The following is a 17,887-nucleotide window of genomic DNA, read 5'->3' on the forward strand; positions in this document are numbered from 1 at the left end:
AAAGACATCAAAAGCAGTTCTTTTAGCACCTTCAGTTCTGCCAGCTCAACCAGTCTCATGGGAATTCACTATATGGCTACTTTATTTTAGTTCAATGAATAAATTTCATGATTTTGTTTTGATCATGAGTTTCTTAAGATACAGTTTGGCATGATGTGTAAATGCTATAAGTTTATGGTGCTGAGTGCTTTCAAACAGGACTGCATCTCCTACTTCCAGTACTCTTCCTCTAATCACCATCTCAGAAGCACGAATGCTTTAGAATTCTCTGGAACGACTAGAGTTCTTTTTCATCCTTGCTTGTTTTTAGTGTGTTTAGACAGTGTGCAACTTCTTGCAGCCATCACTGATTCACTCTCAAAGAGAAAACAGCAGGATAAGCCAGCAGCCAGGCACATGGACTGTGAAGTAAAAATATCTGGGTTTAAGTCAACTTTGTATGAGTTACTTTACATCTTTGAGCCTTGGTCTCCTCATCTATAAAATGGAAATGGAAATAATGCTCAGAGTTGTTGTAAAGATTAAATGAGTTAATATATGCAGGATGTTTCACACTGGACAGAGGACATACTAAATCCCAAATATGTGGCAGCAATCACTATTCTATTTAGGCATCTCTTCTTATTGCCCTGCCTGCACTGCTCCACCAAGAAACTGAAAATTCTATTTTTTTTACATTGCCAAGAATAACACAGCTCTCCCCAAATAAGTTTATATAAGGGGCCATGAAGTTCTACAAACAGAAATATATGATGAAACATAAAGTAGTCCCACAAAGATTCCCTTAGTTATTTCACTACGCTTTTAAAAAATTCTAAGTTATAGAATGAATCTATATTCTAGAGCAAAATTTGAATCCACAAAGGTAAAATAAACCTGGCATTTGAATGACTACATACACAGCAAAGAGATATGTAGCCAGAGAACAGCAATGGAATAAAGGACAGCTCGGTTACATTTTTTAACTTTTTAGATTTTAGTTATGCTGCCATTTGATTTTTCATTTCTGTATCTGGATTTAAACCTTTCAACTTCAAATGCTTATTTTCTCTTTTAAGCACAGGCTTTAGCTCAACAGAGTAATGTAAACAATAATCTACTAATGCAAATATTCCAAGACCCTATTTCCTCTTGGCATTAGAGTCTCTGAAATAGTATCAGTATTTAATTACTATTTAATTGAAATTAATTGTCATATGACATTTAAATATAGTAGAAAGAACAAAAATGCATAAATCCATGCTTTGAAAAATAAAGAGAAAAAGGAAAATGCATAGAGAAAGAGACCTAGGGCAGTGTCCCCATTAACCACTGTGTGAATTTAGGCAAACCTCTGGAGTCTGAGAAGCCAACTTACCCAGTAGTGAATAAAGCTTAAGCTTCAAGGCTCCTTCCTCGGCCTGAGGAGGGGCCCTAGCAATTGTATTTACATTTAAATTTTCATAAAACTTGCAAAAGATATTTCAACTGAAACCGAATATAATTGCCATCTTTCCCCATGGTGATTTCTGTCACACCTCCCCTGTGTCAATTGGCACTAGTGTTTGTGAGCACTTCAGGAATCTGGCTAAGGGGAAGCTGAATTAGGCATACATGGAGTCGAATATATTAAAATGATTTTCAATAGCTTCCATTCTATTAGCCATCCCAGTGTACAAATGGCTTCCAAGAACACTCCTACTGCTCACTGGGACAATTTATTCAGCTCTGCAACACAAAGGCAGAGACTAAATGTGATGATATAAATGTGTCCTTCAGCACCGAGCACTCAAAGTATGTGGTCACTAAAGGAGAAACAAGATTGGAAATGAAAGGAGCTAGAAGCTAATCTGTGGGATTTTTTTTTTCCATTTATCAAACATTTCAATGTATAATTGAAAATGGGAAATTTACCAACACGGTTCAAACTCATGACATCTCTTGTCAAGATACTCAACAGTGCAGCATATGCAACTATGAACGCTTGATGGGGTTTGGAGTTGAACAAAACAGAATTTATCACAATTACTCTGTTTACTGGCCATAAAGTCAGTACGTCTGTATCACTTACCAAGAAGAAGGTGTTATCCAGTTTTATCCTAATGCAAGAAAATGGGTTTATGCATCCCAATAATGAAAAAATAAATTTCGATCAATCATACAAGAAGAAAAGCTGAATTATGTTTGTATTTTTTTCTCTATAAAAAAATATTGCAAAATCATTTTAATAGGGAGAAGGTCGAGGCACTGCATTTGTTTGCTAGGGCTACCATAACAAAATATTGCAGACTGGGGGGCTTACACAACAGAAATGTATTTCCTCACAGTTCTGGAGGCTGGATGTCCAAACTCAAGGTGTCAGCAGGTTTGTTTTCTCCTCAGGCCTCTCTCCTTGGCTTGCAGATGGCAACCTTCTCACTGTGTCCTCACATGGTCTTCCTTTGTGAGCATACATCCCTGGTGTCCCTTTGTGTGTCTTTCTTCTTCTTCTTATAAAGAGACCAGTCAGACTGGATTAGGGTCTACCCTAAAGGCCTTATTTTAATTTAATTACCTCTTAAAGGCCCCATCTTCATTCTGAGATACTTGGGATGAGAATCTCAACATGTGAATTTTGGGGGAACACAATCCAGCCCATAACAGACACTACGAGTATGTAGCCATAAAATGTAGTGGAGAAAAGTAACCTTTGTAGAAGTATGTCATTTTTATGGACTTCGAAATGTTTTTGCTATTTGTCACCTTTTTTAAATGTGCAAGTTATTGTAATTTATTTTCTCATGTGTGAGAGAAATTCATTTTTGTATTCACCTAGTTTTGTATTCACAATTTATTTTGTATTCTTTCAGGAGAGCTGCCTGCCCCTGACACTGCATCGGATTCAGTCCCTACAAAACTAAGATCCACCTCCATCTCAGTTTCGATGTCTTCATAGAGTGTCAGGATTCAATTGACTAATCTCTAAAATAGAAATCATTTTATTGACATTGAACAAGATGTCATGTCCATTTTAATATAAGATACCTACATTTTGAAAAGACATGGTCATCTCTGAAAAGTCATATGTTGAAATTCTTTCCTTAGAAGACCAAAAAATAAAAGGTTATTTTTTCTTCTAATATTCAACTGTCCTTAAATCCAAACATTAAATTCCTTGTTGTGTTCTCATTACATTATATTTCATGTCTTGTTACTATTTCTCTCTATAAAGGTCATAAGTACAAAATTTTTAAATTGCCAATGAGAAAATTTTGCCTAGTGACACAAACAAGATCTACATGGGCCTGACATTGCCAAGAAGACAAATAAGTATGACATTTTATCTTTCTGTATTATAATCTATGCATCATTCTTTAATGGGACACTAATTGTATAAACCCCGTATAGAGTTTCTCCTAGAACATCAGCATGTCCTTGAGTATGATCCAAATTTTGTCTCCAGCCTAAGAAGATAGAATCCAGAAGAGGAAATAAGCTGAATGACCTCAAGAGCTGTCCAGTTTGACAGACACCCAGGGGACTAATGAGATGAAGTAATTGGGTATCTAATTTATAAAATCCTCATGTTTTGCATTTCAAGAAATCTCCTAACTCACACTCATTCAACATTCTATCATTTTACATTTAATTTCATGTTTGAAGTCACATAAAAGTAATGAAGCTTCAATCAATCTCACTTTCAACATTCCCTGAAATGTTGAGAAGAATTTAGGTCAGACTTTCAGTCACTAAATGCCTCTCTTGTTTCATAATAATCACAGTTCACCTTCATTCAGCAATGTTTGAAGTAAAATATTTTGGGTTTCTTAGGACAAAGCTGCTTTGAAAAGCCTTAAAAAATTACAGTTCAAAGTATATAACTGCAGTTTTATTTTTCTAAATTTATATTTCATGAGGCTTCTTAATTTAGATCTGGATTTCGACCTCCTGAGATCTAATATTCATGACCAAATATACCAGCTTTTGGCCCAACCAAAACAACAATAGAAAAAGGATTTAAAACACCCACACATGGTCCTAGGTTAAAACAACAAAATCACTTGCAAAATGAGCTCTTCTTTAGAGTCAAAGATCTGATCAGCCAGGTCTTTATAATCATAGAAGAGTAGAAGGAGTGGCCACGGCTACTTAGAGTCATTCTTCTTATTTTCTTCTGTTTTCTTCTCAGGATCTTTACTCAAATAGCCCTACTTACCAAGAAGAAGGTGTTATCCAGTTTTATCCTAATGCAAGAAAAAAACTAGAAAGTTTCTTAAGGGCGGACAAGGTTAATGTGGTGATCAACTGATCAATCATCACTCTAGATATGAGTATTTTGAAGGACTTGCCCTGTTTCCTCCAGAGAACAAGCAATAAGACAGTTTTTCTCATCCCAAAGCATGTCTTTATGCTCTGAGCCATTCTCGTAACAAGGACTGGTTGGAGAGAACTGGACAAGAGTAGAAGAAAGGGGTGGCCATGCTAGAAGACTGACATGTTATTTTGGCAGTCCTGCTTTCTTTGACATCAACACTTCTATTTTGCATTTCTTTGTAAAATTACAGCTAATGAAAAAAAAATGTATCATGTCTCCTTTAGATTGAGACATTTCTGCTTTCTTCATAGTACCCTGGATTCCTCTTCCACTTCCCACACTGGAACAGCATCCAAAGATAAGGAGATGAATATACAGTGAATATCAGTTCTCAGGTTTAGGTAAAAAAAAGGGACAAGTTTTTGGTAGTCAGTGCAGTACTCAAAGTATATAATGGATAGCTTTCATGAGTTATAATACAGCTGGGACATTCAACTTCAAAGCATAATTTTATGCATCGAAAGATATGGCTCTGCTCTTAAGTCAAACATGATCTATAAAATATCAAATCTAAGAAAAGGATGTAGGAGCATAAATATCTAAAGGAATGACAACTTTAACCAAAAAAAAAAGTTGAAGTACAATTTTTGAAAAAAAAAATATTTATGATTCCAGTGAAGGAGATCCCATCTGTGCTTCTTGTCACATTATTTTTATTCTTAAATTTACATATTGTATTTACAAATGTTTCTGTTCTCAGGTTAATTTTAAGAGCTCAAGTTGGGTATTTAAATGTTTGAATTAAGCATAACAACTAAATAAATATAAGAACACAAATCTTGGATGTTAAATGTATATATATGACTATCTAATTTTTCTCCTTAATCCTCAGCAAACACTTGAGTTCAGTTCCATTTGTCTTATATAGCCCACTAGACATATCCATTTCATATTCCAATCATCATCCCACAATTTTCTAAATGCATTACTTTTTCTTCCTCAAAAAAGTACTGCTTTGCATTGTCCTTACTTCAATCAATATTATCACAATCCTTCCAATTATTTAAAACTTAAATTTCAGCATCTTCATTCTCTCATTCATCTCTTTCATTCCCAAACAAGTTCAAAAGATACTGCCTTCAAAAAATCTCCTAATTTATTAACTTAGTCTAGGTTCTCATCATTCTCCTCTCAATTGCTACAACAAACTCCTTATTCATTTTAATGCTTCAAAGACTATCTTTTCAATTACCCTGATGTAGTCATCACATTATTATTATTTTTTTTAATTCAACACTTTCATCATGACATTCCATCAGCTTGGAATCAAATCCTTCAATAAGTCTTCATCACCTACTGAAACAAGTTTAAACTTTCCAGTCTGTTATTGAGGATAACACTACCTAAATTTCTCTCCTATCAAACCCTACCATTATAATCAGAATATGCTCTTCAAGTCCTACAAATAACCCTAGGTCTCTGACTTGCTGATTTTCTATCCCACACACCACTCTCCGCACAAAGGATGTTCTCCTACTCACGGCCCACTGAATCCTCATGCTTCAGAAACTAATCTGGTCTCACCTCTTCTCTGATTTTTTTTTTCCCCTTATGTCATCAGAAGTAGTACAGCAGAGTAGGAAACACATACGCTGAGGTTTCAGGCAACTCTGAGATCAAATCCCAGCCCTGTCATCTATCCACTGTGAAAGGCAAGTTAAATCCTTGAACCTTAGCTTCATTATCTGCAAGACAGTCCAAAATAATACAGCCAACGAAAGATTAAATGAAACACTGTATGAAAAGTACTAGCATAGACTAGTGATTTTACTTGGAAGTCTATTAAATACTAATCCACACTTCTAAGTATAATCATAAAATAGTTGTTAAAATTATAACCTTGACTCACTACATGATCCCTAAGTATTAAACAAAAAGGAAATCTCTCTAGCATACTTTTAGTGCTGCCTATACATTCTATGTTCTATGAACGCTTTGAAAATTGATAATATATACTTGGTATATATGTTCCATTTAACTATAATTCTTTACTAACAACAACAAAAAATAATCCCCTCAAATGACATATACACAAACAGAAAGACAGGGTTTAATATAGTTAACAGTTGAGAAATTAGTATGATTTTTGAATCAGAAAGACCTGAATGGAAAATTTCTAATCATCCTTTCAGCATTATGATTCTTCTAAGTAAAATGACTGACAAAGAATAAAGTGAGATTTTTATATATCCAAGGGGGACCCCCAAGCAATGTCTGCAGCTCTTCCAAGACAGAACTATCATCTGGTATAAAACTGTACTGGAAGAGTAGTTCGCATCCCCTAATGGGCAGGAAGACAAGCTTCTGACTAGAGTAGTTTAGCTGTAAAAGGCATGGTTGTAGCCAGGTCAGCACCCATTTGGAGAAATTATGAGGAATTGATGGGGAAAGAGGGGCATTCAGAGACCAAGAAATAATGGTGAAGTGGCAGCTTGGGAGCTATCCTTAGCTTACACAAAAATAATCATTTTAAGGGACATACAGGAACATTTCACCAACTGGATAGAAGTCACTGAGCTAGCAATTTCAACCATGTAGAAAAATATGCTCAAGAATCTGCAGCATATCTTGATGAGAACTGAGTAGTATATGGAACTGTTGAATCGCTACATTGTACACCTGAAACTAATACAACACTGTTATGTTAACTACACTGGAATTAAAATTTTAAAAAGTTATAAAATATTAACAATTATATTAAAAAATATTAACACATGTGATATGCTGTGAGAGCCTAATGTTGAATTTTCAGAAATTTTGTAAGCCAGTTAAAATCATTATTAAACATTAAATTATATAAACTTACAATTAAATAAATTATTTTAAAAACAAAAAAAGCAAAAAAGAATCTGCAGGGTGAAAAAAGCTTTCGGCAATCTTACTATTTTAGAAACAATGGAATAACCTTCATTACCAGTTTTCTAGTTTGTAGTATATTTTAAAACAGCAAGTGGTTAGAATAAATGATAGAATAAAGTGCCTGAGAAACCGAGAAAAAAACAAAACTGTCAACTGAATGCCTGACATAAAAGACAATAGGAAAAAACTCACAAGAATCCAAAGCATAGGATTCTGGGGCTTTTATTGCAAGCTCCTTCAGCCTTATATGTATATTTCAATTGCTCCTGGGGCATCACTTTATTAATAGCACAATAAAATGACTAGTATTCTTAATGAGAAACCTTAATTTTAATCATTCTCCAAAAATCTCTTTCTAAAATGTGCTGCACAATTCCCTCTCACTACACATATTACACCAACTCTAATATAGCCTTTTTTTCTTTACGTTTCCTGAGACATTGCAATAAAACAGGTAAAATACTTAAACACTTTGAGAATAAAAAGTAAGATCTCTTTACTCTGTAAATTATATAGAAATTGTGTTCAAGCTAATAAGTACGGCCTTCTGTTTGTTGGAGCTCAGCACCACTCAGGATTAATGTCTAGTGACAAATACTGACTAAATAGAATACTAATCACAATAATGATAAACATGCATTGATTGAGCTCTTTCCATGGTTGAACACTAGGTCGTGCTCTTTGCCTGCTTCATCTTGTTTAATAGTCTCAATAATTTTTATGATATAACTACAATTATTATTCTCATTTTACAGTTGAGAAAACCAAAGCATACGAAGGTTAAGTCATCTGCCCATGTTCATAATGAAAAGAGACAATGCCATATATGTTGTGATCCACAAATGCGGCATCTTCCAAGATGGCTGTACAAAGTAACAAGTGTTACATGATAGTTTCTGGCATCAAACATGTTTAGGGAACTTAAGGTGGGTTCAACAGACTTTACCCAGGACTTCCAAGTGACTTTAACATCCCAAGGGTCACTAGGTCTCCAAGAACAGTGAATAAAATGTAGAATAATATTCAGTATATCCCACAATTATTTGATAACACATTCCATTTTTCTTAGAGCACCCTAAAAAGAGTATTTCTTGGAAGAAATTTGGAGAAACACTTACTTATAAAAAGTACAATAATTATTTTCATATAATCATTAGTTGTGACATCCTTGGATACAAAGCTAAGAACCTAATGTCAAAAAACACAATTTACAAAAATCTATGTTCTTCCAAATGTGGTACACATGGTGTTATGGGTTGAATTGTGTCCCCCAAATAAGATACATTGCAATTCTAACCCCTAGGACTTCAGAATACTAATTTATTTGGCAACAGGGTTGTTACCAATGTAATTAGATAAGATGAAGTCATAGTGGAGTAGGGTACGCTTTTATTCTGATATGACTAGTATCCTTATAAGAAGAGGACAGAAGAAGAGGACAGGAAGAATGTCATGTGAAGACACACAGACACACAGGAGAAATGCCATGTGATGACCCAGGCAGAGATTAAAGTGCTGCCATTGCAAGCCAAGGAAAGCCACGGGCTGACAACCAGAATCAGATAGGAAAAGGCAAGGAAAGAGTCTACTCAAGAGCCTCAGAGAGGGAGAACGGCCCTCCAGGTACCTTGATTTCGGACTTCCCCAGAAATCTAAGAGAACAAATTTCTGTTGTTTTAAGCTACCCAATCTGTGGTACTTTGTTACAACAGCCTAGGAAACTAACATTCATGAGTTACCATAGACAAAATTTTGATACTTTGAACATGGGATAAAATCTAGAATATTTGGAGTAAAGCATCTAGAACACCTAGAAACTCAATTTTCTTACCTGGAAAATGGGGCTACCAGCTCATACCTTACAAAATTATGATAGTGACTAACTGGGATATGGGAAGCAAGCAACACATTCCTATATTAGCTACTTCATTCTATCAATATTATCTCTCCAGCCACTAGCCTTGAGTTACCTCATAAAGCTCCAAAGTTATTTTAGTGAAGAAAGAATAGATATTATAAATAGGTTCCCAACTTATAATATAATTTCTCAGACACAGTATCCATAAAATATTATGCATTAGCTTAATGGCTCAGAAGAGTTAGTACAACTTCTAAAAGCAATACATCTACTAGAAGACAGTATGGAGCCATATATCTTCGAAAATTAGCCTTCTGTGAAAGGGATTCCTACAAAATCTGCATCTTTGATTAACTTGGTAGGCAGACCTTGGCCTAAGATTACAAATTTTAAGAGTATTTAATTGGATAAAATAGTCTTCAAGTATATAATGGAATGCAAAAGAAAGCACTTACTATCTTGACATTCAAAATACAATTTAAAATTAATGTTATTTTTCTAGCCATATTTTCAATTAGCTAAATTATCTAATATGATGTAAAGCTCTTTGCCTAAGACTTCATGTAGATAATTTTTACTTATTCAAAGGGCTTGTCCAAAGCACATACACACACAAAAAAATACTTCTTTTCTTTCTTCTGAGCCCTTTCTCCCAGTTTTCTTACCTTGTCACGATCATGCTTCCCTGCTATTGCAATTTATTCATGAGTTCAGGACCTATAAAATGAATAGATAATGCAATAAAATATTGCCTACATGCCATCTAGAAGTCACTCCTGGGTCAAAGATGCTTATTCTGCCCTTATATTTTGCTGTTTAATACAGTATCCTATAATAACAGTACCTATCATATCTCATCAGGTCAATGCAAACACATTGCAAACACATCGGAACACCCTCAAAAAGGAAGATTTATTGTATAATTTACCTAAATAGACAGTGAAAAGCATGAGTACATCTAAATGAGGAGTCAGATTGAAGTACTTGCTAAAATTTAAGAAACTCAGATATGTGCTACAGTAATAAGTAACTGAATTAGCATCCTTAGAAAATGAGCGATTCCATGCAAGTGAATTCCCCAGGTAAATGAAACTTGCAACTTTAAAAGGTAAACTTTAGAAAAGAAATTCTCATTCCTACAGATGGAAATCTTTGAAATATATGACCTCATCTTCTGATTTCTAGTCGGTAAGTAAAAGAAGTACTTGAACTTCAATATAACGTTAACCTATAAGGTTATAACCACATAAGGAATAAGATGAGTTATTAAAGAAATCTGCCTAAAGGACTAGATTTCTCCCAAATCAATGCTTAAAGAGCAGTCTGGAAATCTAATTATAGCATTGTTAAATGTGAAAAATGTCATTATACAATCAGTAGTATTGCCACGCCCACAGAAAGACTAGATAGTTGTGGTAGACAGAATAATGCTTCTGGCAAAACATCCACCCTCTGATCCCCAGAACTTGTGAACATGTTACCTGACACACAAAAGAGATTGTACAAATGTGATTAAGTTAAGAATCTTGATGGGAGGATGGGTGAGGTAGATAACCAAGCATTATCAAGGCAGGCCCGGTGCAATAACAAGGATCATTATAAGTGAAAGAAAGTGGCCAGGGAATCGGACAGAGAGACAGAGAGGCAAAGACAGAGAAAGAGACAGAGACTGGTTTGCAATGTTACTCCACTGGCTTTGAAGATGGGAGGGGACCGGGAACCAAGGAATACAGGCAGCTTCTAGAAGCTGGAAAAGCCAGGAAACAGATTGTCTCCTAGAGCCTTCAGAAGAAAACACAGCCCTGCCAACACCTAGACTGCAGCCCAGTGATATCTATTCAGACTTCTGACCTCTAGAACTGTGAGATGTACATTGTTTTAAGCCTCTAAGTTTGAGGTAATTTGTTAGAACTGTAATAGGAAGCTAGTATGGTGGTCTTCATAGAATACTGAAAAAAAGAACAGTGAAAAAGAGCAAAAGATTGGGAAGATTTTTTACTCAGGATGACCAAAGGAAGGAGCCCTGAAGTACACTAGTTATTAGAAAGGTGTACTCTTCTTGGTCGGGAGGTCTTGTTGGGCTTTTAGGAAACTTGAATAAAAAATTCCACAAGACAATGTAATTACCTCTGATTTGCTTCTGTGCTCACTGTGCAAACAGCTAATGACTGAATTCTCTAGGATACAAACTAGGAGGAAAAAGTGCTCTGGCTGGTGAATTGTAATTACAAATAGCATTGTCTCCACTATCAATGAGCCCAAAGTAGGAGGTATCCCCTGATCCTGATGAGTCCATTTTAAAAGACACGGACAAACTGAGTGTCTGGCCTGTCACGGTTGAGGATTAGATGGATGGCCACTCTTTCTGAGGTCTCAGGGCCCTGCCATGATCCCTTTGTAACACCTTTATTTCACTCCCTTTTATTTTGACACTTCCTTGAATAGATACATTGTAAATTGTTTAAAATATTTTAAAACTGATTCAGGGGCATTATCACAGTAACATAAAGATAGCAAATATATTTTAAGGGCTACGGGGTGCCTGGGTGGCTCAGTCGTTAAGCGTCTGCCTTCGGCTCAGGTCATGATCCCAGGGTCCTGGGATCAAGCCCCGCATCGGGCTCCCTGCTCAGCGGGAAGCCTGCTTCTCCCTCTCCCACTCGCCCTGCTTGTGTTCCCTCTCTCGCTATCTCTCTCTGTCAAATAAATAAATAAAATCTTTAAAAAAAAAGGGGGGGGGGGCTTGTTAGGTACCAGGCACTACACTATTAACTTTAACAATCATAAATGTCTTTTAGTCTTCAAAATAATTTCTGAGGCATCGCACAGGTGAAGAAATGATACTTAGAGCAGTTAAGTAACTTATCTAAGATCACACAATTAATAGTGAGCCAGAAATTGAATCCCCATCTGTCTGAACTACAAAGCCCCAAGCTCTGAACAATGATCACTGTAATACAGTGATGTTGTTGGGGGTCACTTCTGGTTTTTCACTCACACAGCAAATTGACGCTGAGAGCTAGATTTCTGAAATTCATTTATGGTGTCTTTATCAGTTTTTCCAATCTTGTTATCAGAATTTAACTTATAGCTCCCACAGAAATTAGGAAACAAAGCTTATTAAAAAGTATGTCCAAATTAGAGTTCATAGACTATTACTCTCTAGGAGAGCACTTTACATCAGCCTTGAAAATCATTTAAAAATAAAATAATACCATCTATCCTAGTAAATTAGTTACTCAGAAGAATTTGTGGCATTTATTTGTAATCATTGGTTGTATGTTTTTCTGGTTAAATTATAAACTACTTGACAGAAAGAACCATGTATTACTTGGGTTTGTATCCCTGTTCAAGGCAAATCCTTAAGAAAAATCTCTTCCAAGAGACCTGAAAAAAAACACCAACAGCATAAAAGTTGGATAAAACTCTCCTTTTTTGTGGGAAGCTGGTGACCTTAGCAGACTATATAAACTGTATCTATTGTCCTAAACAAGCTGCCTTAAGGTCTGTGTGTCTTTTTCCAAAAAGTCAGGGTCCTGGGATCGAATTCAGTATTGGGCTCCCTGCTCATTGGGGAGCCTGCTTCTCCCTCTGCCTGCCATTCCCCTTGCCTGTGCTCTCTCTCTCTCTTTCTCACAAATAAATAAATAAATTCTTTAAAAAAAGAAAGAAAACACCAAATAGTCTCTATTTTCCTAGAAATTGCTTGCTCTTATGTTTAAAAAGAGATAAATTTTCTCTGAAGTGTCGCAGGTGAGTTAAAAAAATTATGTTTGAATGTCATCCAAAGACCCATAATTTCTACCCTCAGAAAAAGGAGTCAAAGCCTATCCCCTTACAAAAAGAGCCCCTAAGCCTATAAAGTATTTAACTTGTCTGCAAGGTAAGACATCTTCACTTTTTAATCTCAGTCATTAAAAGAATAATGATAAACTGGAGCCTGGACCTATTGGAACAACTGAATAATTTCACCCTTAGGCAGAGGACCAGAAGAAGTTCTAATCAATTAACTTATGAATATTGCTTAAACTATTTGATCAGAAAATAAATGAATAGTAAAACCATTTTGTCTAGTCTGTGTCTCTTGATATCCTGAGATTTCTGTCTCATTGTGATTTTAAAAATTAAAGCACACTGTTTTCCAGAAAAGCCCATCACCCTGACTTGAGCAAATTCCAGACCTATCCAGAAATGATGGTTATTAGCTTTCAATACACATGTGATTTATTAAATGAGTGAACAAATAAATGAATGATGGAATGTAAATTGATAAAGTATGTGACATTAGAGAAAAGAAAATCAATCTGAAGTTGGCTTTGTAAAGGCTGTGTTTAACTTATCTTTAAAATTCAATTTGCTTAAATGAATATAAACCACTAGACCCAAGAATAGGAAAAGCTGATTACAAATGTTAATTAAAATATTTAATTTTGCTGGCCATGATGAGCTACATGAAAAAATATTATTCACACCCAGATAATTCTCAGAGAACTGCCAGACAAGAAAGAAGTTTAATTTTGTGGCAAATTTAGTTAAACATGCTCTTTGCCTATTCGGCCATGCCTATTTAGGTATAGTTTTGAATACATGTTATGAGATAAGTCATAATAGAAAGGCAAAATAAGTATGCAATTGTTAAGTATTTGTTTTCTAATCAAGAAGTTAAAATTAGTCTTATAACAGGCTTCCAGTTACGGAAAAAATAAGTCACAGGGATAAAAATACAGAATAGGAAATGTAGTCAGTGGTGTTGTAACAACATTACATGGTGACAAATGTCAGTTACACCTGTGGTGTGCACAGCAAAACATATAGACTTGTTGAATCACTATGTTGTACACCTGAAATTAACGTTAACATTGTGTGTCAACTCTACTTCAGTAAAAAAAAATAAATAAAAAAGAACATACACACACACAAAACTAATCTTATTACTAGAAAATAATGTCAATGACACTAATTGGGTTCATCTAACAAAACTGATTTAAGTCACTGTGGTGTTCCAGGCACTGTGGAGGCTCTGGGTTTACAAAGAGTAAGGTATGTCCCGCTCCTCAGTAAACTCAGAGTCTAGCAGAACAGACAAGTTCAAACATATCTCGCCTAAACACACTCTGATGAATGCTATGATAGAGATCCTTTCCAATGACTGTGTGAGGACCATTAAGGAGTCACAGATTCTGCCTCATCATTGGAGGAAACTGGTATGTCTCCACAGAGCAGACCACCTAAGCATCTGGCTTTAAAGGATGGCAAAGCAAAGAGGGGACATTACATGAACAGAAGGCAGCGTGAGCAAGCAGAACAGTGAAACTAAATGGCAGCACTACAGAGGGTGAATAGACAGATATGGCTAGAACACAGGATTGGTAAAGGGCAGTTACTGGAAACAGGGCAAAAACTAAGCAAGAGCCAATGGTGGAACAGTTGAAATCTCTTCTGTGACAATCAAATGTGAACTGGAATACCATTCATTCATACATCTTTCTGACCAACTAGAACTTTTCACAGAGGTTTTAACATTTCTTGTTCTGTAATCTTATGGGTAAGCAAGGGGCCAGGTCAACGTCAACAGTCATGACGGAAGCCAGAAAGGATCAGAGGGTTATTTTTGGAATCTATGGGAGAGGATTAAAGCTGTGGGTGAAAATAATGGAAAAGACACGAAAGAATCAAAACAGACCTTGCTGAACAACTGCAAGTGTATTACAGTGCTCAAGGCATGGTCCTTGGAATTAGACGTGACTTTGTTAGAATTCCAGCTCCCCACCTAGTAGTGTGAAACTTTGTGCAAATCATATTTAACCTCTTGGAGCCTCAGTCTCCTCATCTGTAAAATGGTAAAAACAAATTTTTACTGTGTATTTCCTAAGATTAATTAAGATAATACACAGCACATGAACACACAGAAAATGATCCTAAAAGAGTCGCTATTCCTATGTAATTTTGGATGCATACCCAGTTTCTTCACATGACAACCACCTTGCATATATCCAAATGTGGCTGTACTTAATAAAACTCAAATTATTTTATTATTCTTACTTTCAAATATTCTAATGAAATACATTCAAATACCCTTAACTAATCAAAAAATTGAATCAAGAATTCAAGGAAAATGATGGCAACTGTGGAAACATAATTTTAAATATTCTGAGTATCTATATAAAAACATAGAGTTAGTACATAGCAAAACTAAGAACGCATGGACAAAATTTACCAAAACTAGGTAACAAGATATTTTGCAAAGCCCCAAAGTAAAAGTGGGTGAGTTCAAAGCACTAACAGCCATATGACCTTCCTGGTATCATCACTTTATGGAAAAAACAAAGGGAAACAATGAAGCCACTGAGAACAAAAGAACTCCAAAGTAGCCACTAGGTACTCACTGAAAAGTGCCATGGGCCAGTTCTAAGAGCCATCACTGAATGGATGGCTTCTCCCCACTCCAATAGGGTCTCAAGATAAGGGCTGATAGAGCTAGAACAGTTTAATGGATGGGGATGGGGCTTTTTTTCTTTTTTAAAAGATTTTATTTATTCATTTGAGAGATAGAGAGAGCCAGCTCACAAGAGCAGAGGGGAGGCTCAGAGGGAGAGGAAGAAGCAGACTCCTCCCCACTGAGCAGGGAGCCCCATGCAGGGTTCAATCCCAGAACCTCAAAATCATGACCTGAACCAAAGGCAGATGCTTAACTGACTGAGCCACCCAGGCACCCCTAATGCATGTGGCTTCTAAAAAGGGACCTTCCAAGCTGTCTTTTTGATACTGAGGAAAAACTGTTCGTAATGGAATCAAAATACAGCAGAGTAGAGGCAAAAGGGAGAAAGGAATAAGAAAGCCCAAGAAAAAAGTAGCCTTTGGGAACCACGCCAAGAAATCTCAGAAAACAAGGCACCATATTATTTCAATGCTACACAAAAACTACCGACTATTGGGAAATCTACCAAATTACTCAGGTTCTTTAACAGATAAATCATAAGAGGGAGAAGAGGGAGGGGAAGAGGAATGAAGACTTTTGAGTATCACTTGGAGATACAGAGTTGAAAGAGCTTCACTCCCAACTTTAAACAAAATGTGATGGGTGTCTTAGTCCATCGGGCTGCTATAACAGAACACCATAGATTTGGCAGCTTATAAACATCAGAAATTTATTTCTCACAGTTGTAGAAGCTGGGAAATGCAAGATCAAGGCACCGGCAGATTCAGTGACTCGTGAGGAGGATCCACTTACTGGCTCAGAGGCAGCCATCTTTCACCTTGTCTTCACATGGGTGAAAGGTGTGAGGGAGCTCTCTGACACTAATCCCATCCAGGAGGGCTCCACTGCCATGACGTAATCACCTCCCAAAGACCTCACCTCAAAATACCATTACATCAGACATTAGGATTTAATATATAAATTTTGAGGGGACACAAATATTCAGTCTACAGCAGTGAACAAACAGCAACTTGACAACTTGAACTTACTGAAGTCCTAGGTCACAGGGTAAGCAACTGACCCAAAATCTCAGAAGAGTCAGGTGCCTACAGGAAGAGAAGAGCAGTGACTTAATTAACCAGGATACATCTGGACAATAGGAAGATGAGATAAAGGGTCAACAAGCTTTTTCTTCATAGGGCCAGACAGTAAATGCTTTCACCTTTGGAGGCCATACAGACTGGGTCATAACCACTCATCTATGTCAAAAACAGTCATAGCTAATAGGTAAATGAATGAGCATGGATGTGTCCCAATAGTTTATTCACAAAAAACACAGAGCAGGCCATTGTTTGCCACCCCTGACCTAGATGATGGATCAGTTGCTGGAGACGGAGTGTTCACCGGCAAGAGAGAGTAAAGTCCCTGAGAGCTGTAAACATAGACAGAGTTCACATCCTCTTCCAGCCTTCTCCCCCAGGCACTCAGAGAAAAGATCAGGAAAATCCTGAGGAAGTCTCCCTCGTGGAATAAAATAATAATTCCTAACAGAGCAATTCAGATAGTATTATTCGAGTTACAGGGAAGGATTATAAGACTGTCAGGAAGCTAATTAAAACCTGTCAGAAAATGAAGTCTCTAAAGGAACTACAATTAAACATTTAAAATAGAGTAGGGTTCATGGTCTTCAGTCCTTAGGATGGCACCTGTCCAGAAACAAAAATAAGCTGCTTTTTAGAAGGGGGGTAGGAGGGGGAAAAAAACGACTGACAGTGAATTTCCAACAAAAAGGCAAGGGACTTGTAGAATCTCTTCATGAAGGTGTTTTTAAAATTATCGTTTTCTTTATTCTTTTTTTGGTCATTTTATTATGTTTTGTTTGATTCAGATAACTGAGATAGCATAAGTGGGTTTCCCTGAAAGCAAAATGTTTCTTCATACCCTCTGGTTTTATGATATTTACTGATATATAGTATATGTTTCCTTCCAAGAAATAGAACAAATTTCTGAAGATAAGGCTTTGCAAAGAACCTACCCAAACAGTTCACAAAAGTCTCATCACAATATAAGCATGATAGGGGTATTGTATGACTCCCTATCACTTGCCTACCTTTTCTAATAGATAAAATCCTTGGAAATTTGGAAAAAAACATGCAACATCTGTTTCAGATGTTTCAATGTTTGATGCAACTACTATTGGGAGAAAGCCCAGAATCCTTATAGTATAGAAAAAAAAGTCACAATAGCCTGTTCATAATAATGTTTATGGTTTCCAATTTTAACTAGGGATCTCCTTTTTCTCTTTATTTAAACTATTCTATGCTTAAGAGCAATTACATAATCTGAGCGTGAGCGTGCGCATTAAGTAACTGCTCCTAAAATATATGCCATTCATTCTTATTTTTGTTACTTAGAAATA

The 17,887-nt window shown here is 36.1% G+C and overlaps 1 protein-coding gene across 7 annotated transcripts in view; it reads right to left on the reverse strand.

Moving 5' to 3' along the window:
* Nucleotides 1–17,887, reverse strand: part of KCTD8 (potassium channel tetramerization domain containing 8) — a 233,514-nt gene that overhangs the window by 178,187 nt on the left and 37,440 nt on the right. The window contains exons 2-4 of one of the 7 annotated variants that reach the window (XR_004298849.1): nt 9,716–9,767; nt 3,008–3,058; nt 2,343–2,468 (exon numbers count right to left, since the gene is read on the reverse strand). The exons of 2 other annotated variants lie outside the window; for them this stretch is intronic. Coding sequence is in view for 4 of the 5 variants with exons in the window: in XM_032400286.1 (XP_032256177.1) it covers nt 9,739–9,767 (29 nt within the window). In the remaining variant the exon portion in view is untranslated. Of the gene's footprint in view, nt 1–2,342; nt 3,059–9,715; nt 9,768–17,887 lie in introns of those variants that run through there. 4 more of the 7 variants (XM_032400285.1, XM_032400284.1, XM_032400283.1 and 1 more) reach the window with 4 other exon arrangements.

Source organism: Phoca vitulina, unplaced genomic scaffold (assembly GCF_004348235.1).
Source record: "Phoca vitulina isolate PV1807 unplaced genomic scaffold, GSC_HSeal_1.0 scaffold3, whole genome shotgun sequence".
NCBI classification, from domain to species: domain Eukaryota; kingdom Metazoa; phylum Chordata; class Mammalia; order Carnivora; family Phocidae; genus Phoca; species Phoca vitulina.